This window comes from Hipposideros armiger, unplaced genomic scaffold (assembly GCF_001890085.2).
Source record: "Hipposideros armiger isolate ML-2016 unplaced genomic scaffold, ASM189008v1 scaffold_457, whole genome shotgun sequence".
Taxonomy (NCBI): Eukaryota; Metazoa; Chordata; class Mammalia; order Chiroptera; family Hipposideridae; genus Hipposideros; species Hipposideros armiger.
In genome coordinates this window covers 1316490-1338697 of record NW_017731807.1, presented here as the reverse complement: position 1 = coordinate 1338697, position 22208 = coordinate 1316490, and the positions used below count along the sequence as shown (strand labels likewise).

At 52.6% G+C, this 22208-nt stretch overlaps 2 protein-coding genes across 2 annotated transcripts in view; one reads left to right on the top strand and one right to left on the bottom strand.

The window, feature by feature from the left end:
- The first annotated feature begins 336 nt into the window (after nt 1-336).
- On the top strand, nt 337-11516 carry LOC109395112 (arachidonate 15-lipoxygenase B-like). The gene is given in 15 exon segments (XM_019665908.1): nt 337-359; nt 2324-2457; nt 2949-3140; nt 4118-4212; nt 4295-4424; nt 5811-5980; nt 6697-6831; nt 7597-7609; nt 7612-7822; nt 7893-7971; nt 8191-8246; nt 10237-10358; nt 10459-10559; nt 10659-10820; nt 11322-11516. Coding segments are annotated over 15 exon segments (1818 nt in total).
- A 116-nt stretch (nt 11517-11632) lies between these two features.
- ALOX12B (arachidonate 12-lipoxygenase, 12R type) overlaps nt 11633-22208 on the bottom strand; it is an 11750-nt gene continuing 1174 nt past the window's right edge. The window contains exons 2-15 of the mRNA XM_019665952.1: nt 21207-21411; nt 18427-18508; nt 18225-18311; nt 17990-18112; nt 17557-17660; nt 17036-17208; nt 16656-16799; nt 15649-15852; nt 15313-15399; nt 14820-14989; nt 14433-14554; nt 12440-12540; nt 12056-12226; nt 11633-11880 (exon numbers count right to left, since the gene is read on the bottom strand). Of these exons, the coding sequence (XP_019521497.1) occupies nt 11701-11880; nt 12056-12226; nt 12440-12540; nt 14433-14554; nt 14820-14989; nt 15313-15399; nt 15649-15852; nt 16656-16799; nt 17036-17208; nt 17557-17660; nt 17990-18112; nt 18225-18311; nt 18427-18508; nt 21207-21411 (1953 nt within the window). The 3' untranslated portion in view covers nt 11633-11700. The remainder of the gene's footprint in view (nt 11881-12055; nt 12227-12439; nt 12541-14432; nt 14555-14819; nt 14990-15312; nt 15400-15648; nt 15853-16655; nt 16800-17035; nt 17209-17556; nt 17661-17989; nt 18113-18224; nt 18312-18426; nt 18509-21206; nt 21412-22208) is intronic.

Sequence of the window (22208 nt, the reverse complement as noted above, 5' to 3'; positions counted from 1 at the left end):
ACACACACACACACACACACACACACACACCCCTAGTTCTTAGACTCTTGGCTGACCAGCCATAAAAAGAGAAGGTTGTCGATCTTTTCGGAGTTCCTAAGTGTGATGATTGGGTGTTCACGCTTGTGTGTAAGATGTGCCTCCCACAAACCTTGTTACAACATCGGCACATTACCTGTGCCATAAAGAAAAAGAAGAGAAGGTTGTTACGGGTAACATTCATTCACCTCTAGGGGATATCCAGTTAACTCTTCAGAGTGGTGGTCCCTTAGACTTAAGGTGGGAACTTCCTCATGGACAATGAGGCTTTGGGCATCCAGGCCCCAAAGTCATGCAATGGAGACCCTTGCCCCAGTTGGGTGAGCTGGCCAGAGGGAGAGGACCAGCTCCCAATTCACCACCTCAGACTCCTGCCTCCACCATCCCAGGTTTTCATTTGGGGAATGAGAGAGTCACAGAAAAAGTAAAGAGGAAGGAGTGTAGGGTGGAAAGCGAAACATGAGCAGGAGCCTAGCTTACTCCCTGGCCATTTCCTGCCAAATATTCTGGAACAGGGTGGAGTGAGTCAGCAGAGAAGGAGGAGGACTAGGGTGTGGGTAGGTAGCAGCAAAAGGAATTGAAACAGAGATGAAAGACTCTAAGACATTAGCACAATGAACTGGTTATTAGGACAATGAACTGCTGCTGAAGGGTTGGTGAGACAATGCAGAGTCAAGTGTTGCCAGACATGAAAATGAAAGGCAAGCAACCAATGGGAGAAACTGTTTGCAACAAACGGTAAATATCTGAAATATATAACAGGGTTCTACAAATTAATAACCCAGCAAAAAAGAGGGCAAAGACTATAACATGACATTTACAAGAGTCAGTTCATAAAATAAACCTAAATGTCTAATAAACATACGAAAAGATATTTAACTTCACTAGTCACTAGAGAGTGTTAAGAATTGTCAAGGGTGCGAAACTACTGGGCCCTGATATAACAGTGTAACACTGTACAGCTTTGAAGAACTCTTTGGAAGTCTCAATCCAAATTTCAAGTTAAAAAAACAATGTAATCCAGCAAACAACTTAGAAGAAGGTATCCTACTGAAAACTCCCACTCTTGCACAAAGCAATGTTTATAATGATGTTCTATGCAATATTATAAAAGGAAAACTTTTTAAAACTTGAATGTTTGTCAGGAAGGAAATCTTAAATTAGGAAGCAGTCCTAGTATGAAAAATAATGTAGCTGTTAATAAAGTCAATTCATAATTGCTGACGTGGACAAAATATCCACAATGTATTGTTATACAATGGAAAACAAGGTATACAATAAGTCTGGAATGAGCCCTTTTACATTTAGAAAACTAAGCTAAGTATGTAAATCAATACAAATGCCAAGGAGAAGGTCTGGAAGGCTGCATACCCACATGTTTGAGAAAGGGAATGGGATTGTATAGCAGGGCCTCATGAGGAGTAAGGAAGTAGGGTCTTGATAGAGGGGGTAGGGGGGACCTAAAAAAAGATCTATTTGATTGCCTGAGAACAGCCTTGTTAAGAAAAAAACATCCAAAACTGATAAAGGCAAGAAGGACAACAGCCTCTTATTTCAACGATGTTTAATTTTCTAGAAGAATATACCATTGCTTGACTTTACTATTTATTATTTATAAAAGCCTCGGTCTCTGTGAAGTTCCTGTAACTTGTGTCCAGTAGAGATGCAAATGATGTCTATTCAGAAAAAAAAAAAGATAACCCCAAAGGTTATAGTTTATTGTCAAGTATGACATTAACTATATAGTTTTGTATCTAACCTGGCAATTGTACCCTACATTCCTTTATAAAATTGCCTATAAATATCCAACTCCTATTGGAGCCAACTTTGCTAAGTTGAATTAAATCTTTGACTCTTGGTCATTCTAATTTCTATGAATCATGTTTTAAATTTTTTTGAAAATTACACTTTGAAAGGCTGGATAGAGGGGCCCCATGTTTCACCTTTCCAATGCCTAGAGCCCCAGTCCCCTAATGCCCAATTGTTGATCCTCTTCCAGCCCCCTCCCTATCTTTGTGCACCCCCCATCTCCTCCAATCCATGTTGGACTCTCACACGCCTTTGTTCACTACCTATGGAGAATAGGGAAAGGATCACACTTACCCCTCATTTCCCCCTCACCGCCCCCTCACCCCAGCCCCAACCTCCATCGACCTGAGAAAGCACTGAGGACAGAAGGGGAAGGGTGACAAGAGAAGCAGAAATGGAGAGAGGGACCAGGCGGCAGCGGTACATGGGGTGACAGTGTCCTACTCAGAGTGGTTTACGGGTCGCCTCCCTCCAGGGCTGGGAGTGGACAGGGAGTAGATGCAGAGGAGGAGGCGCCCCCAGTTATCTCCCCGGTCACTGGGGCGGAGTCATCTGGAAGAGGAAACAAGGAGTGTCCCCAGAGCCAAAAGCAGACCCAGGTCCGGAGAGGTGAAGGCCAGCCAAGGCTACAGCGAAAGGAGCAGAGGTTAGACCGTGCACCGGGGCGAGGGTTTTGGGCCGGGACCGAAACGAGTGCCTCACTCTGCGGAGCCGCGACCTGGGGACCTCTCAGGATTCGCACCCCCCCACACACACACACACACACCTGGACTTCTCCCGGTGCCCTGTAGGGAGGAGAGAATTCCGGAAGAGTGCTGGGCGGGACGCGGGATCACCGGCGCCTGGGTAGAGATGTCAGTCTAGAGGGCACAGGCCGAGGGACCAGAGCAGGGCGCACATAGGTCTCCCCAGAGCCGTCGATGCTGCCACCCCAACGACTCTATCCCTCAGCCTGCCCTGACTGGTCTCCTGCGGCACTCCGGACCCCTCGACAGCAAGCTATGGGAGAACACAGGGTGCGTGTGGCCACCGGCTCATACCTGGGCTCGGGGACTTGGGACAACGTGTCATTGAACCTGGTGCCCCTCCCCCCCCCCAAGACGTGGACCCGGTGCTGCTGCTGCGAGTGCACGAGGCGCCCCCAGCGCTGCTCCCCCCGCCGGGGCCCTTGGCCCCGGACGTCTGGTTCTGCAGCTGGTTCCAGCTCAGGACGCCGCGGGGCGCCCCACTCCGCTTCCCTTGCTACCGGTGGCTGGAGGAGACCGGGAGCCTCGTGCGGCGGGAGGGGACAGGTGAGGAAGGGACTGGAGGAGGAGGGAGGGTAGTGCGGTGATGGGTCAGGGGAGGACACTGATGGGCTGGTGTGGCCACAGAGTAGAAGGAAGGGGAGGGGGGGTGGGGGAGGAGGGGAGACCAGCTGGGTGCGACAAGAGGGGTCAGGGGAATGGAGACCTGATGGAGGGGTCAATGGGCGGGAGGGGAGGAAGGAGTTGTTTTGACCAGAGGATCAGGTGTGGACTTTGGGAGGAGCAATGATTAGAAAAGGAAGGGGCTGGTGGGAGAAGGACAGGACTGTGAAGAAGAAGGGATGGGGAGGCAAGCAACTGGGCCAAACGTGGTGGGGGTGTTGTCTATGGCTACCACCCCTCCTTTCTCAGCTCTCCAGCTTTGCTCTTTGGTCCCCTCTGGCCTCTGCTGAATGGAAGGGGGCTGCTGGGGCAGGGTCTGCCTTGGATGGGAGGAGCAAGGGGAGAGGAAAAACAGACCAAGAGGCCGTTGGCTGGCAGACATTCCAGTCCAGAGATGCCCCACACCAGGTCTGAGGAGTGCTGGGGTGCTGAGGGTTGGGAGCAGGTCCCCCTCTCACTCCTTCTCTCCCCCAGCCAAAGTCATCTGGCAGGACAGCCACCCTCTGCTCTGTGCCCAGTGCCAGGCCGAAATTAAGGAGAGATAGCAGAAATACCGGTGAGCACCAAAAGGGGTCTTGGGCTGATAGTCCCTACGGTCCCCACTTCTTAGCTTTCTGGCAACAAAGGAGTTCCTTGATCCTGCTTGCTGAGGTCAGCCAAGCCTCAAATCTAACCAAGAACAGCACACATGTGAGGAGCCCCGAGTCCTGGCACAGCCCTCCCCCATAAGCTCCCGGTCCCAAAGCCCTGCCTGCACAGCCAGGCCCAGAAGCCCCAGCCACTGTTACCCTTTCCAGCCTCTGAAAGGTGAGGGCCAGCCATCAGCACCTTCCTCCCATGACCATCTCTGCCCTTCACAGGTGGAGTGAATTTTTCCCAGGGATGCCCCAACTGCCTTGATGCAGAAAACCTCAAGGAGCTCAATTGCAACCTAAGCTACTCAGTCACCAAAGAAGTCAACCAGAAATTCCACCTCTTCACGGTGAACCTGCCTGTCCCACCTGACACCTCCCTCACTGCATCTCATCTCCCTCCAGCCTATGCCATTCTTTCTTGCTGCAGGAACATCGCCCTGAAAGCTGAAGGGACTGCTAGACAGCCAAAGGCCCTGGAGAAGTCTGGCTGAGATCCAAAGCACCTTCATCTTCCCCAAATCACCTGCGTCAGGTCTGGGATGTGAGGGAGGAAAAGCAGGCTATGGCAGGGCCAAAGAGTCTGTAGCGGTCACCTTGCAGGACTAAGAACCAGAGAGCTGGAATTGGAACTTTCTGGAAATCACAGGACTCCTGCTCTGCCACTAGTTCCCACCCTGTCCTTCACAGTACCTCATTTCTGCTCTGAGAAGAGAAGACACACTTTCTGTCACCCAGGGTTGCAGGCAGGGTTGGCCTCTGGTGGGGGCTGAGGGACCCAGGGAGGATGCCCCACCTGGGGCATCCGCTTTCCCTCAGGATGGGCTTAAGGCCTACTGTTCTTGGAGTCATTCTCATTCATCAGGGCTTCAGAAAGAATGGCCAGAAAGTAAAGATAAATACAAACACTTTTTTTGTCAAGGCAAGTACAAACACTTCATGGCACAAGCACTCCTTTTCTGCCATCTCTGGACATCTACAACCTTTGTTTTGTGGTAAGCCAAGCTCCTAAGGCTGGCAAAATTAAGTTAGGGCCCTGGGGTCTGTTAGCTGGTCATGCACCTCCACTGACTTCATAACTACATCTTCAAACTGCCCCCAACACTGAGTTGCTCTGAACAACTGGAAATATCTGTCTGGTGAATATCCTCAGCAAATTAGGAAAAGACATCTGAGGCAGAAAGACTTCCTTTTCAAAGTTGCCTCCTACTGGGTTGGGGCCTGGTGCCTTGCATGCAGACTTGAAAACCAAACTAAGTCAAAGGATTCAGGAGTTTCTGCTCTTCAATGTGTGCACCCTTGGTGCACTGTGGTTCCAACTGTACATTCTGACCTTCGGTTCACACTATACATGTTGAACCTTGGCTCAAAAACCCTAGCTCTAATGCTACATACATCTCAAGGTGGTGCAAACTCTCTTTGTGAATGACAATTCTATTTTAATAAATTATCCAAACTGTCTCATGGCAAGGTTGCAGGACAATAAGACATGGGCCCTGTGAGTTTCATCAGGGAACTGGAGGGACTCCCATACAGCAGAGGCCAGGAAGGATGGGCTAGAAGGATGGGCTCTGCGGGTATCCAACATTCCTCAGTCTTCTGATTTTTCTCAAATTCTGCTGAATACTAGATGCAGTCTTCATGCACACTACAGATTGCCTAAGACGTCCCCCAAATGGGTGGGGCTAAGGGAGTTGGTGACTCCTCAGGTAGAACTCAAACTTCCAATTCTGTATTTTCTGAGAAACCTGTCAATAGTACAGTCATCCAACCAAATGGGGTAGGAGAAAGAGAATATCAGGGAGTGATCATGCTGAGAAGCTGGAGACCTGGGTCCTCGAAGTGATGGTAGTGCTGGGGGGCTGGGGACTTGGGTCTCTGGGGACTAGGCTAATCCTCCCCACACCCCACACCCCTGCAGAGTATGTGTTTGAACATTGGAGGGAGGACTCCTTCGCCTTCCAGTTCCTGAATGGCATCAACCCAATCCTGATCTGCTGCTGTCACTGCCTCCCAAAGAACTTCCCCATCACTGATGCCATGGTGGCCCTGGTGCTAGGCTCTGGAACCAATCTGAAGGCTGAGTTGGAGGTGAGGGACCCAGGGATCCAGCCTCCCTCCCTCTCCTCCCAGTGCCTTCAGGAGCTTAGATGTCCGGGTTCCCAGACCCCATCTCCCCCACCCAGTCCTGGCTGCTCCTTCATCCCCACCCACTCCTGTCAAGCCTTCTTTCTCAGCTAGATCAGCCACTTCTCTGAGTCAATGCCTCCTGCTTATCAGTGGAGGGATGGGTGTTGTTCTGCGGTGGCAAAGGCTGAAGGGGCAGGGCTGAGTGGGGAATGCTCTCTCCTGGTACTTTGCCAGGTTCCATGCATTTGGCAGGACCCCACAGCTCGGAAACTGAGTTGTCATGGTTACTGAGGATAACTCAGAGCTGGTCAGCTCAGTGCTTCCCAGAATGACTATCCAGCCCCGACTCCATGTGGGATACTGGGATGAAGTGTAGCCCAAACCCAGGAAGGTGCCTTCTGGATCATAAGGTGTTGTCCTCCAGGAGTCTATCCTTGAAGCTTGGACCTGGCCACAGCAGAAGCACCTCCAATACTCCTCTTGCTTTGAAATCAGAAGGTGGCTCTGGGCTAGAATGCCCCACTGGCTCCAAGGAATGAGGTTCCTTTAAGTGAAATACTTGTGGGTACAGAGTAACTCCTTCTCTTTCCCCCAAGCTTCCCAGAACTGCACAGGGCTGTCCCCTCCCTCAGCCCTCTCCCGCTTCCTCTTCTCCCCTAGGGGTGTTCTCTGTACCTGGTGGTTCTCTGTACCATGCCATCCTCTCAGGTCTCCACCCCAACATCATTAATGGATGGTCCCAGTTCATAGCTGCCCCCCTGACCCTGCTGCACCAGAGCCCCAGTGGGCCCCTGCTGCCCCTCGCCATCCAGGTCAGCAAGGCAGGGCCCTGGTGGGACAGGGAGCATATCACACCTTCAAAATGACTGAAACGTGCTGCCATTCCTAGTGCTAAACACTGTGTCTTATCTAATCCTACCCACCCCTCCCTAGTCTGTTTTTTTTCCCTAGTTTTTCTGTTTTGTCCTCTTCAATTTTTATCTTGATGGAAAGGTTGTGATATTTAGTGTCAGAGAAGAAATTGCACCTTGATATGGTTTCAAAATCAACTCCACGGAATCATGCACCTTTGACAGTTCAATGATGCTCCCAACAGTTAAAAACAAACCCCTTCTGGGAGATGTCTCCACACCTTCCCTTCTCTGCCCCATACAACTGGGGATCTGGATAACTTTGGGCTGGTACAAGTAGCCCTCAAGCAGGCTTTGCCACATGTGCCAACAAGATGGCCTTAAGTAGATTCACCTCTCAGCAACTCTTTCCTCTCCTGTTATATTAGAAGTAATCACAAGAGGAAACACTCATATGGCACTGAGTGCAGTCATTGTCATAAGTACTTCACCAGCATTAACTCATTTAATCTTCAGAACAATCCAAGGAAAAAGGGATTATTATCATTAACCTCATTTTATGGATGAGGAACCTGAGTCACAGAGAGGTTAATTAACTTTCCTGAGGACACACAGCTAGTAAGTGAGCTGACCATGTGATTTGGCCCCAAGGAAATGGTGATGGGCCACACTTTCTGAAGCCAGCTTCGGCCTGATGCCCACCCTCCCCTATTCCCCCAACTTCAGCTCACTCAGACACCTGGCCAGATAGCCGCATCTTCCTACCCAGTGACACGGCTGAGGACTGGCTCCTGGCCAAGACCTGGGTTCGCCACTCAGGGTTCCTGGTGCATGAGATGGTCACTCATCTGCTTCGAACTCACTTTGTGATGGAGACATTTTTTCTCTCCATGCTGCGGCAGTTGCCCATGTGTCACCCCATCTTCAAGGAAGGAAGGACCCCTCCTCTCAGGTCCCAGAACTGTGGGGTACATGGGACTTCTTTATCTAACCTCTGACTCTGGTTCTCCCCAGCGGCTTAGTCCTCATTTCAGCTACACCTTCCACATCAACATCATGGCCCGCACTGTGTTCTTTCCACCAGGAAAGCTCATTGACCAGGTCAGGGCCCTGGAAGGCCTGGGATCCTGGCAGAGGGGGCAAGGAGGGGCTGAGGTTTGGTCTTGAGCCCCCTGCTTCTGGTAGCAGAGGGCTCTCTGTTCATTACAGTCAACGTTGCCAGGAAGGGTGGACTACCTGGAGCTGATTGCCAAAGGGCTGGAGGCCGTTACCTACTGCTCCCTCTGCCTACCCTACCAACTGGCTGACCGATAAGTTCAGGACTTCGCCTACTACTACTGAGATGATGCACTCCAGATCTGGGTAGCCACAGAGAGGTAAAGTTCCCCTGTGGCCTGAGCCTTAGCTTTAGCTACATCTCTGTTGGTTTGTTCTTCCACCGCCCCACTTCTGACCAAACACACTGCTGTCTCGAAGCCCCTTCCTGCCTCCTTTTCTTCCTTCCCAGCTGTGTGAATTTGGGCAAGTCACTTAACCTCTGTGTCTGTTTCTTCATCTGATAATGGGAATAATAATAGCACCTACCTCATAGGTTATTATTAGAATTAAATGTAAAGCCATACACGGCCGAGGGGCGCGTTGGTTAAGAATTGGCTTGGGATGCCAGAGGGCCCCGGTTCGGATCCCACATATGAGGGCCAGTGACACTGCCCTCTACAGCTAATATGCTGAACAACAGCTCAACCTGGAGCTGGGCTTCCATGAGTCACCTGCGATGGAGAGCTGCAGCCCCTGCTGCAGTGGGTTGCCAGGGGCTACCGTGTGTAGCCAGCAGCCAGNCTGAACAACAGCTCAACCTGGAGCTGGGCTTCCATGAGTCACCTGCGACGGAGAGCTGCAGCCCCTGCTGCAGTGGGTTGCCAGGGGCTACCGTGTGTAGCCAGCAGCCAGCGTGAGCGGCCAGCAGCCGCAGTGAGCGGCCGTCCAGAAGCCGGCGTCTGATCTGCCTCGCCCGGGAAGAGCGCAATGATGGTGCCAACTTGGGCCACTGAAGCGACATCCTCCACAACTAGACTGAAGAACAAAAGGACAGCACCTTGTCTGTTCCCCTTCCCTCGATTCCCCAGCGCTGTTACCCTCCCACAATTCCCCAATAAAATCTTTAAAAAAAAAAAAAAAAGTAAAGCCATACAAACAACCCTCAGGTGAATAGGAAGTGCTCTCTGAGCATTAGCTATTATTAGTATTCACCCCATAGATAAAGTTTCCAGGGTTTCCTTCTAAATCCTTCTCATGGGAGACCTCCTTAAGATGTCTCTGGCCTCCACACTGTTGGTCAGGTGTTCTTAATGTCTGGCCTCCCCATCTCCTTGATGTGGGTCCCCATCTTCTGCCATTAACAAATTTCCTCAGGCACAGGGATTTAGGGCAGCCCTGCTCATGAGCCTCACAGGTTCTGTTCTTTGCCACATGAAATGCAGTGTTTACCATGGTATCTCAGCCCTTCTGGAATCTGCACCCCGCCGCCCCTCATTTCTATTCTTCCTCCTCAGCACACACTGAGCCTAGGGAGGCCAGGCACTGCAATTCTCCCTCTCTCCTTATCCAACCACTACCCCTTCTTCAAACCCAGCTCAAGCTCCACCTCTACTTGAAGACCCCAGAGACACCCCACTATGAACACCCATTGCTGGAGCTGCCTGTGTCAAAACGCTTCTTAGCAATGGATCCACATACGCATCTATGAGCCCTCCCATGGCTGGGGGTGGATGTCATGGTGAGCAAGACAGACCCAGCTCTGCCCTTTGGGGACCAGTGGGGAAGATGGACCCAATCCACCAGTCCCAACACCGAAGAGCCTGGTGTCTATTCCTTCCCTGTGGCTTGATCTAGCAGGAAAGGCTGGAATGCAAATGCCTACAGGGCTAGCAAGCAGAAAAAAAGCTAGGGAAAAGGGGTGGGCAGTAACTGTGGCTGGTGGAGAACTCATGTTTGTCCAATGGGGACAATGGCGACTCAGCTATGACTATAGCCAGATCTTTCTGGAGAAACTAGACATTTTGTAATATTTAAATGTTGGCCATTGATTCAACTTGAAAAAGAAACAAACAAAAAAACCTTGGCAACCAATTAAAATGCATCTGCAAACCAACTCTGGCTCTCAGGCCCTCCGTTGACACCTCCTGGTAGAGATGGAGGCCTCCAGGTTTCAAGCTCCGCTCAGTTGTTTATACAATTGTGACTGGCCGTTTTCCTTCTCTAGCCTCAGTTTTCTCATTTTGGGCAGCTGGTCTCAGCAGCTTTTCCCACTCACATCCCTGGGATGTATAGCCACTGAACAGTCACCATGTATTCCTGGATCCCCAGCTTTGTGTCCGATATCATTGGCATCTGTTACCCAGACGACAGTGCAGTGAGCAGAGACTTGGAGCTGCAGGCCTGAGTCAGGGAGATCTTCCAGGAGGCTTTTCTAAGACGCATGAGCTCAGGTGAGGTGTCCATCCCAGTCTTCCACCCTCTAGACCCACTTCCCCAGGGCAGCAACCCCTCAGGCTTCAGCTCCATTCTCTCCACCTTATCCCCTTCTAGGGGTCCCTTGCACCCTGGATAGCTGTGCTGGTCTCATCGAGTATCTCACCATGACCATCTTCACCTGCTCAGCTCAACATGCTTCCACCAACAATGGCCAAGTGAGCCAGTGCCAGACCTGGGGACAAGCAGAGTCATGGGAGGAGTGGACCCAGCAGGAGCACCGGCAGCCCTGTGCTTACTGAATGTGAGGGGGTCAGTTTGAATTCAGTGCCTGGGTACCCAATACTCCCACAACCATGAGGCTCCCGCTGCCCACATCCAAAAGCCAGACAGACCTGGTGGCCTCACTCCCTGAGGTCAATGCCACTTGCCATGCCCTCATGCTTTTCTGGGGTACCACTAATGAAACCAAGGACACTGTAAGCAAGGCCCAGGATAGAGGTGGAGGGGTGGGTGTGGAGGTGGTTGTCTCAGGTTCCAGGAGAGTGGGTGGGGTAAGGAAGGAGTCCTGAGGGACAATGGTATTCTTGGAGGGGCATTTAGCAGGCTGGTCCCCTCGGTGGGCAAGGTCTAGAGTGACTTAGGTTTCTGGGAGTGACATAGGTGTCTAGAGTAGCATGGTTCCTAGTAGGTGGAGCTTAGAGAGGTCTGGGGTTTCAATAGGTTGGGCTTAGGACGGCCTTTTGCCGAGGTGGCTGAGTGGTTTATGTTTCAAGTTGGACAGGTCTTGGGTGGTCTAGGTTCCTACGTGGGTGGGAGCTCGGGTGGTGTTCTGTGTCGTTGAGTGGATTTTCCGGTGGAAGGGGCTCCTCGGTGGTCTGGGTGCCTAGGTAGGGGGGCTTAAGATGGGTTGAAAGAGGGGCCGAGGGCATCATGTTGTCCGGGGTGGAGGTCCCGGCCTTCTCTCCTGTCGAACCCAGTGGCCTCTGGGCACCTACCTGGAGGAGCACTTCACCGAGGATGCTCCGTGGTGGAGCATTGCCACCTTCCAGAGTCACCTGGCCCGGACCTCCCAGGACAGCAGGGAACGGAACCGGGGCCTGGTGCTACCCTACACTTACCTGGATCCCCGCGGTGGTGGAGAACAGCATCATGGTGTGAGTGAGCGAGCCTGAGCCCTGCAGCGCCAGGCCTTCCAGCCCCTAACCTCCACCCTACCCCACCCGCCAGTAAACTGATAGATCCAGTGCTTGTGTTTGAAGCGATTTGTTTCTTTTCTTTCTTTTTTTTTTTCTTTTTTTTTTTTTTTGGAAAACAGCCAGGCTTAGGGTGTGAAGAGAGGAGGCGAGAAGGGCCGTCCTAGATAGAAATGCTGTTCTCAATCAGCACCGGGTCTAGGTAGTAGTAAGGAATGCGGAGGCACTTGTTGCGCTGGCGGATGTGGTGCGAGATCTCCGCCAGGCGCTGTCGGAATGTCTCCATGCTCCTCCGCGGGACATCCTCCACGAAGTGAATGTCGGGGAAGTGGCCCAGAGGCCGCTGTGGGCACAGAACCGAGCTGCTGGGACACAGCGGGCCCCCACCCCTCCGCCCTTCCCGTTCAGGAGCTTCTCCCTCACATCCTCCTCCTGTCTTGCCCCCCCCTCAGCTCCCAGCCCCCTGCCTATGTTCAGAGTTCCCCCAACCCCACCTGCACCCTGAGACCCCAGGGCACCTTGTCGTCTGGCTCCTGGCTGAGTGTCCAGAGCACCAATAGGATGATGCACGTGGTCTTCACATCCGGCAACGTGTCCATGAAGGTCTCCAGAGTGGTCAGTCCCTTGGCCTGCATCGGTGGGTTCCGCATGGATGATGGGAAGTTGGGCATCCAGGAGGTGAACTCCAACTGGAGGTGGAGTAGAGGAGGGGTTCTGGGTCAGAGAGCACCCCGGGACTCTGAGTTTAAATTGAGGCTGGGATTGAAGCTGGAACTTGGATTGAGACAGGTCAGGCCCAACTAGGGATTTTGGCTGAGGTTGGGTTTGAGGTTGGGGCAGGGACTAGGGTTAGATCTGGGCCTGGGGCAGGGGCTGGGGCAGGGGCTGGTGAGCACAGGTACCTGCCCTGTGTTGACAGCTGCGTGCTTGGCAGAGCAGGTGTAGATGACGATGGTGACATATCGGATCAGCTCAGGCACGGTTCGCAAGCACGTGGGGAAGCCTGTGGGGCAAGGCAAGGCACTGGCAGCGTCAGTTCTGCGCTGGTCCTGGCTGGCCGGCAGAGGGCGCAACCAAGCCTTGCTCAACATGTCCTGCCATCACTTAAAGCTACCACTTCCTTGCCCTCATCCTGCCTGCTTGTCCCTCCTGTGGCCACAACCCCATATCCCCAGACCACACTACAAGCCTTGGGGAGGGAGCCTCAACTTGCCTTGGCCAGATGTCCTCCAGGGCTGCCTGAGATGGGGCTCTCGGATCTAGCTCCCTTAGGGGGACCTCTCTAGTCCCAGGTCTCAGAGGGGAAAGAATCCTGGCTTTGGAAAGCTTTGGAAGAATCCTGGCTTTCTTGCCCTGATTCAGTACAGTCCCTTATCCAGTCCCCACCACACTCACATTTCTTTTGAGACTGCACGCTCCAGATAGATTTCTCAGTAGTTTGGCTCTTGGTAGCACACCTAATTAAGCTTCTTGCTTTTCTCCCCTGTTGTCCCAAGTAAGCAGCCAGCCCGGGTTGCCATGGTGACCCCAGGTTCCAAAAGTCCAACACATTCAAATCAGACCCATCATCTTCCTCCCTAAACTGTCCCTCCCTGCAGGCTCCTATCTCAAGGAATGACTTGTGCCATCTACCCAGCTGTGAAAACTCTAAACCTGGGAGCCACCCTTGGCTCCTCCTTCCCCTCACCTGGCCCCACTGCCAAACCCAGACCAGTCACCAAGTCTTGTCATTTCTATTTCCCAACTCTCTCTCTGGAATTCTCTGCATCCCCACAGCCCCCACCCTAGTCAGGTCCCTGTCACTTCCTTCTGGACACCACAGTAGCTTCCCAAACTGTCTCATGACTGCTGGTACAGCCTGATGTTCTAACACACAAATATGATCTCCTTGCAAATTCCTCCATGGCTCCCTCTGGCACCCAGAGTAATTCCAAACTCCTTAGTTTGTGCAACCTGGCCCCTGCCCATGACTTCAGCCTTAGCTTCACTGGGAGCCTGCCTATCTCCCACCCTCAGCTCTAGTTGCAGGGACTTGTCAGCAGCTCCCAGAACTCTCTAACCCCACCTCTATCATCTCATAGCTAACCTCCTCATCCTGCAGATCTTAGCTGTGATCTCAGCTAGATCTTAGCTTGCTGCTTCCCACCCCCACTGTCTACCCGCCACCCTTCCCCAAGCGGAGTTAGGTGCCTCCCCTGGGCTCCTAACTGCACCAGTCCTGCTGTAGTGTAACTCCATCTTTACTTGAGCAGACTCCCCCTCCCCCAGGCTGTGAAGTTCTTGAGGGCAGCAACTTCACCTGTCTCATTCTCTAATTTTCAAAGTAAATGCTTTGGGGGGGGGGTGTCCTGTGGGACACTCAGCTAAGAGCATCTAGGGGGCGCCGAGAGGCAAGGTGGCTCGCCTCGCGGCGGCTGTCTCATTCTCTTTTGCCTCCCCAGTAACAAGCATAGTGGTTGTCACATCATAGATGCTCACTAAATACTTGTAGAGTGGGTGCCCAAGTGGCATGACTTCAGGATGCTCTCCCCCACTCCTGGGGCCTGCCAGCTCCCCCACCTACAACACACTCTGTCCTTTCCTGTCTGAGCTCATGTCCCATTTCTCAGTCCGCAAAGGTTTGTGTATGGGGTGGGGGACTGGGACCCCTCCAGGTCTCTACAGAGATGATCCACAGCCCCTGAGCTTGGACAGGGACCAATGGCCAGTCATGCTTTCTTTCCCAACCTCTTCAAGATGCCCCTGCTCCAAGGGACAGGACAGGGCCATGTCAAAATCTTAGGGCAGTGATTTAACCTCTTTCAATCCCCAATGAGACATGGTCTGGACCAGCCAAGGTGGGCCCACCCCACAGCCCCAGTACCCTGTTGGATGCCCAGGTGCCCAGGCCCATACCTGAGCTTTCACGCCCTAGTAGGCACTCCTTGAATATCTCCTGCACCCAGGACTGCAATTCCGGGTCACCCTCCACAGCTGCGTCACACGGGTAATAGTAGGTAATGATCTCTGTCACATACCTGACCAGGGGACAGAGCCTCAGTTTGGACCCTCTCCCTGACCTGCCCAACTGTGCTGCTCCCACCTTCCCCAGGATGCCCTGGCCCCAGAGCTGCCCCAAGCCTGTGGGTGGGCAAGTCCTATGGGGCAGAGGTGGCAAGGGTAGCTTGCCAAGGTCAGAAGATGTCACCAGACCCAAGCTCAAGTACTTCAAGGCTCCCCACACCCCCTGCAATATCCCAGGGTGTCCACCCTGAGTGCCACCCACTGCTGTCCTGACCTTACCTCTCCAGCGCACCCCACACTGCCAAGCAGTCATCACGATAATAATATCCTGGCAGGTCCTGTACTCCACGCTCCACAAAGTCATTGGGGAGGTAGAAGCTGTCATAGGTGACCTCTGACAGAGACCGAACCATCAACGCAGCAAAGCCCTCCACGCCCAAGGACGTACCCTGTCAGGGAGGAGGCAGACACTGGGGCCATTGGGGTCCCTGCAAGTCCTCTCCCCTGAGGCTCACATCTGCCTCACACACAATCTAGTGAGTGCTCCTCTAACCCCCGCCCAGCCTTCCCTGCTTCCGAAATCCTCACACTTCAGCCAGCACACCCAGCCCCTGCCTCTGTGCCCTTGTAGACACAGCAACCACCTTAACCAGTCTCCCATCTCCATGCCCCCTCATGATCTAAAGGCAAGTGGGAAGTCCTGCTTTTAGTCTAACTGCAAAGGCCAGAAGGAAAGCAAATATCTTGCTGGGACTGGGGGCAGAAGTCTTACCCTGGCAGAGAGCCCCCCCTCATTGAGGAGGAGGGCCCGCCCAATGCTGTTGATCTGGATGGTGTATCGGGTGTGAGGGATGAGGAGCTATGAGAGAAAACAAGGAACACAACGAGAGAGAACTGAAGTTATCCCCAAAGGACCTTGGTACCCCTATTTGTGCAACATCAGACCTTCTCACTTCAAGAAGGCCCCACTCAAGCCCTCTCTTGTGGGTCCCCAGCTGCCTCTCCAAGTCTCACTGGAATCCCTCTAACAGCTGAATGAACCAAGTGGCTTTCTGAGGCTGGGTGAGGGCAGTGATGCTTCACAGAGATCCCTTTGTCCAAGCCATACCTTGTAGAGGGGGTGGCACATGGGCAGCTGCCTCAGCACAGCCAGGCAGAAGGCCTCAGCAATGAGGTGGGTCCCCAGCAGGTGGGAGATGGCCTCATGGCAGAAGAACTCAGCATTGCGTACCCACGTCTTGGCCAGCAGCCAGTCCCACTCAGAGTCACTGGGCAGGAAGATGGGGCAATCGGGCCCAGGGGTCTGGCTGAGCTGAGGATGGGTAAAGAGGGAGGGTTAGATGAGGGCAAAAACACACACACACAAGGGCCCCCACTGCAGGAAGGAGGCCAAGGGGAGTCCGAGGAGGTATAAAACTCCATGCCCTACACTCCAGTTCTTCTGGTCCCCAGAGGACAACAAGGCCTTTTTTCCCTTCTCACATTTGCTCTTGCTGTTTCCACAGCCTGTAATCCCTTCCCCTGTCCCTTTTCCTACCTGGTAGCTCCCACTGATTCTTCAAGAACCAAATCACAAGCCGCCTCCTCTGAGAAACCTTTCTTATCTCAACCCCATGGCTGCCACATTCAACTGTGCACTGCACAACTCATGCACTGTGTGCATGAGTGGCACACGGTGGCAGCATACAGATGTGCACATATACGGACACATAGAGACTCAGCCCAAGGCTTACAGGGCCACACACCAGGCTCGCCACCAGCCACACACACAGATAAGGATATACATAAACATAGGTATATTCTCAGATGCACACACAGGGCCATACACTTATATGGACACACATGCTTACACACAGATGCACACACTTACACAGGCACAAGCCCTTACAAATCGGTGCACATACAGGGACATAAGGTTCACATGTACACACACACACACACACACACACACACACAGAGGCTGACTCACTCACTACACACTCACATAGAAAGGGGCGTACAAGTATACACACAGACCCACACACTCACATAAGTGCACACACACATTCATGCACATACAGAGGCTCACACACTGGCAACATGCTCACACAGCAGTGGGGCCTGCACCCTAAGCACCTGGATGGCAATGGGCATCATGTTCCCTTCCTGGTCAAAGTGCAGCAGGCAGAGGGGGGCGCATTGGTGCTGCTTCTGGCCGTTGAGTTCAACAGTGGGGATGCCCTCCAGGATCTGGTAATCTGCCAGGTAAATGTTCCCCTTCTGGAGGGGAGCAGCGATGGGTAGGCAGGTAGGCGCCAACAACAGGGGCACCCATGACCCCCACATTGGATACAGTGTGCCCTGGACCCCCAGATGCAGGGGTTGGCCAGGAGCCCAGTGGGAGATACGGAAGGGGGTGGAACTCTCTGCGGGCAGCAGAGGTGGGGAGAGATGGGGATGCCAGGGAGGGAGGAAGGCCAGCAGGCCGTGGAGGTCTCCGCTGGACCAGGCCTCACCTCCAACTCCGCTTGTAGGCACGTTCCGTCGCCCAGGAACGGGGCCACCATGTCGTCTGTGACAGGGAACTTATCTGGAATCCTCGTGCAGCGGCGGATGAGGCCTGGGTTGATGCCATTGAGGTACTGGTACCCAAAGAAGCTGTCCTCTGTCCAGTGTTCAGCCACGTACTCTGGGTGAGAGGGATGACGCAGGAGCGTCACGACGCGCGACCTTGTCCCCATCAGGGTCAGAAAGGCATGGGGCCAAAGCCCAGGACAGGAGAAGGCAATGGACACCAGAGAAGAAAACGAAAAAGCCCTCAGCCTCCCCTTGAGCGGCCAAAGGGGCCCAGGCGACGTTTTCCAAGGGGCCGCTAGAGGGCGCGCGCACCCAACTTTGGACTCCTGCCTCAGGCTCGCGGGTTCCTCCCACCCCACTGCCCTGACGTGGGGGTCCTGCCTCCTGGACTTGTCTTGGGTTCCTTCTGCCAGAGATAACTGGGTTCCCCGTGTTCCATTCGAAATGCCCCACCCCATACCGGAGATGACAGACTTGTGGGCAGGGAAAATTTTCTTAATGTCCTTTAGTCTCTTCCACGACTGTTTGCAGTCCAACAGACCACGGAGTTTCAACTTCAGTGACCTAGGAGATGGGATTCAAGGGAGGCTGTCCAACGCCCGCTGGGACCGCGGCAGAGCCGCCCTACCCTACTTAGGCCTCTGAGTCTCAAAGTCTCTGTTCTCTGCATCTCTGGGTTCAGGGTCTCCCCGGCCCATAGCCCAAGGTCTTTCTAGATCTGTCTCTGAATCTCAACTCTCAGGTTCTCTGGCCTGTCTTTTCAGCTCCCTCTGCCTTCCTGGCTATTCCAACCTCTGGGGCTGTGGTGGAGGAGAGCATGGAGCAGAGGGAGAGGGGCAGTCTTTTCAGGAGCCTTCACCACCACCACCCGCATACCACTGACACACACTCACATGGGCCCCAGGTGCAAAAAGAAGGAGGCTGTCTTGATGAAAGAGTAGCGGAGATTTGAGTTCAGGAACCTGGTGGCCTTAATATTGATGAGAATCGGGAATCCGGGGATATAACCATTCCACCTGCAGAAGGAGTACAGGGCTGGGAATCCGCACCTGGGGTCCAGGGCTCAAGGAGGGGGCAGAGTCCAGGGGTCTGCCCTGGGAGGGCCCAAGGGCTGCCTCAGGTCCTTACTCAGGCCGGTTGGGGTTTCTCCGGACAGGAGGGCGATAACTGGGGATGTGCACATAGTTGGGCAGGCCAGGAACAAAGACCCTCCAGCTGCAAAGAGAAGCCAAGATGACGGGCTCTGATGGCCATGCACCATCTCAGGGACAGAGGGCAAAGCCATCACTGGGCCCCTGACCTCCCTCAGCCCCTGCCACCCTCCCCTCACTGGTAGAAGTCCTGCTTGGCTCTGATCTCCTCCCGTCGGTGCTCCAGAAGAATTGGGAGTGTGTCGTCTGCTGTTGTCTTTCCTGTAGGGATTCCAAAGAGGGGTCTCAAGGTCGGACCCCCCTCATCCCCCCGCCACAGCTTCTGCCTACCCCTGCCCACTTCAGGGATCAGAATTCAATCCTGCCTCCCCAGGTCAGCTCTGGGTTGGGGGTCGGGGGATGGGGCACAGCTAAGGATGGGGAAGACTTACTCTGGGAGACAGACGGAGAGTGTGTCTCCTCCCAAAAACTCAGACAAAAGGAACAGCAACCACCCTCTTCCCTCTTACTCTACCCCTCAAACTGGGCTCTGCTGCTGGAAGGAAGTCCCTTTTCCAGACCCACTGAAATAATGACAGTTATTTAGCACTTGCTAGGTAAGAGCACTTTCTAAACACTTTCCTTCTACTAATAATTTAATCCACAGAAGAACAACTTTATAAATCAGGTGACTAACATAGGCTCACAACCTGCTCTCCACAATTCCAAAATCCAGCAAGCTATACAAATCGAGTTCATTTATTTTTTTTTCTACAAGTCAGGCACAAATTCCTTGGTCAGCAAAACCTGCTCAAAATTTACTTGAAGCTATAGACAGTCTTTATTTAACTCACTTGGTGTAGCTATTCATAGTTTTTGCTGCAGAGATATTAGTATATTTGATTAGGGGGTGCTCTGGTGGATATATCACTATATATCCACCTATATATGTGTATATATATATGTATATATATACATCTATATATGATATGTATGTATCTTTATATATGTATGTGTGTGTGTGTGCATTTATATATAAAATCTGAATTTCAAAACACCTCTGGCCCTCACAGTTTCAGCTAAGGGAAAACATTGCATTGCTCATTTTACAAGAAGAAAACAGTCAATATTACATAGAGAGAAAACAGTGAGCTAGGGTTTGAACCAAGGCAGTCTGCTTCTGACTACTCACCCACCACCCAATAACAACCACCAAAACTTGTTAAGCTTTTTAAAAACTCCTTTTAGAGGTTGTCTCATTAGATTTTCACGCCAACCCTATGAAGTAGGTTCTGTTGTTAGCTCCATTTTACAGATGAGGACACTGAAGTTCAAAAGAATTCACAAGTGTACCCAGGTGTCCAGCTAGTACATGGTGGAGCTGAGATCCAAATCCACACCTGTCTTTCTCCAGCATCCAGGCTGGTAGTCCCAGGCTGGCGTGTGCCTATCACTACAGTTTCATCATTTTTCCTCAAGGTCCCCTTCATTAGCCCCTCCCTCCTCCACCTGCCTTAGCTCATGTTGTATTCTGAGTGAACAGTATCCCCTGGAGTTGTTCAACCCAGAGCCCCAGCTCAGCCTCATCCCCAGGGTGGGAGCCCCACTCTTTTAAGGACCTAGCAGGTGACTCAAGTCTCCCTGCCCTGGTGTTGCGTGTCAGCTGCCCCACCCAACCTCATTCCTGCCTTGCCACCCAGCATCACTCTGCCTGTCCCCTGCTTCCATGTTACTCAGACCTATCACTGTGGGAAGATGCCCCACATCTCCAATAAGACCCTCCCTTTGGTTTCCCCACCCTTCCCCAGGCCTGCCTCCCTCTGCCCCTGCCTCTTCTTTCCCCAGCTCAGCCCCTGTCCCCCTGCTCCCAGGTAAAGGCTCTTGCCACAGGAAAATGAAACACAGAAGAGGGTGGTCAGCTGTGGGGAAAATGGAGCTCCAGACCTTTGGTCCCCTCAGCTTTGCCCTTCCCTCCCACCTACCTCAAGGGAGGCCACATATTAGGAAGAAGGCCCAAGCCCGCCAGACAAGGGCTCTGGAAGGGGTAGACATAAGGAGCTCAGGCACTCAGGTCTTGTTACTCTTGCATGGGAGCAACTAAGCAACTCGAAAACAGCTGGGCCATCAAGGAAAACCCCAACAGTCTGTGTGAGTAACAAGCCCTCTTAATCAAAGAGGGGACTTTGGGAGTAGCAGTGAGTCCTGTTAGAGAAATAAGGTGTCCTGATGGGGTAACAGGGAGTCCTTAAAAGCAAAACATCCCATCAGTCTAAAAAATGCTCAATTATTGGGTTGTCGGAAAAGTCATGACGTATTTTTTCTATGTTTTTCATTGCAAAAAATGCGTCATGACTTTTCCGACAACCCAATAGGAACCCAGAGCATCATAATAAGGCACGAGTCCTCCCGTTATAATACCATGGAGAACTGTTGAGCTAACAGCCTTCTTAATGAAAAACAAGGCAGCAGTTGGAGTGCTGGGGCATCCAATTAGAGCAACAAGGTATCCTGTTGTAGTAACAGAACCCTGCTGGAGTAACAGGGAGTCTTTTTGGAGTAGCAGGACATGCTATTTGGCATAAATAGGACATCCTACCAGAGTCTTGAGGGCTGTACACAGAGTAGCAAGTGGTCCTTTTAGAATGGCCAGGCAACCCATGGGAATCTAGGAGAATCTAGGAATCTAGGAGAGGACAGTAAAGGTAACGGAGAGCACACTTGTCTCCCACCAGAACCTGGGAGCCTGACACCCTGAGGGTCACTCCATGCCACATACATTTCCATTCCTCAGGGTGCAGCCCAAGCTGGGCCCAGCATGGCAGCAATGGCTGAGAATGATGCGTGAGAGTGGCAGACATTCCTGGGGATCCCTGTGGGGCTGGCTCCTGGCTGACTTGTGGGGAGCCCAGAATGACCATGCTGAAGTGGCTTGGCCAGAGCAAGAGGCCTAACGGCATGAGATGGGGTAATGAGGGCTTGCCTGTGGCTTCCCGGAGTGCCAGGGTCTCGTAGCCATCCATCCACTGGTAGGCAGGGAAGTGGTAGATACGGCCATTGGGTGCACAGATCTGCACATAGTTGCAGTACCAGGAGCTCTTGGGAAAAAAGGAGTAGCGCTCCTTGTGCAGACGGATGATGATGAGCTCCCCTAGGTCCTGCTGGCACTGGACAGTGTACTCATCCACCTGGGCAGGGTACAGGGCCAGCTGAGTGTGTAGGACTCAACCCTGGCTTCTCAGGCCTCCTACTGGTCTGGCCCCTCACCCAGACCCTGCTCATGCTGGGATACACTCACCTCCCTGAATGGGAGTGACCTGATCTTTGGGTTCTCCTCCCACCACTCTAACCTGACTGTTCCCTGCTGGACCCCTCTACCCAGGGCTAGGCAGGACCCAGACCCTCCCTTTTCTCCACTCAGAGCTCCTAAGGTCCCATTTTCCCACCCACCTCCCCAGCTGTCTGAGGCTGCAGGAACCATGCAGACCCCCAAGGGCTGTTGTATAAAGGAGTCCAAGTGGAGTTCATGGCCCTCAAACCTCCTAGTCTTAGAGCAGGCAGAGGTGGTCCAAACAGCCCCATTTTCTCTAACCTATCATTGAAGATGTGGAGATTCAGAAATGGCCACATAGAGTGATCTATTAAGGTCACATAGCAGCAGGTGGCTGGACCTGACTCAAATCAGGTCTGAGGGCCCAGGGCCCAGCAAAGGGTGCCTTCCATCATGGAGCAGGCAGACTCCCACTGGACAGGATAGTCTGATGCCATTTGAAGTCACAGAGACTGCGATATGAATTTAAGCCAGTTATGATACACCTTAACTTAGAAAAAGTGAGTAAGAATAGGAGAGAGAGGAATGAGAAAGAAGGGGAGAGAGGAAATGGGAAAGGATAAGGGAAGAGGGAGTGAAAAAGGGGATGAGAAAGAAAGAAAGAAAGAAAGAAAGAAAGAAAGAAAGAAAGAAAGAAAGAAAGAAAGAAAGAAA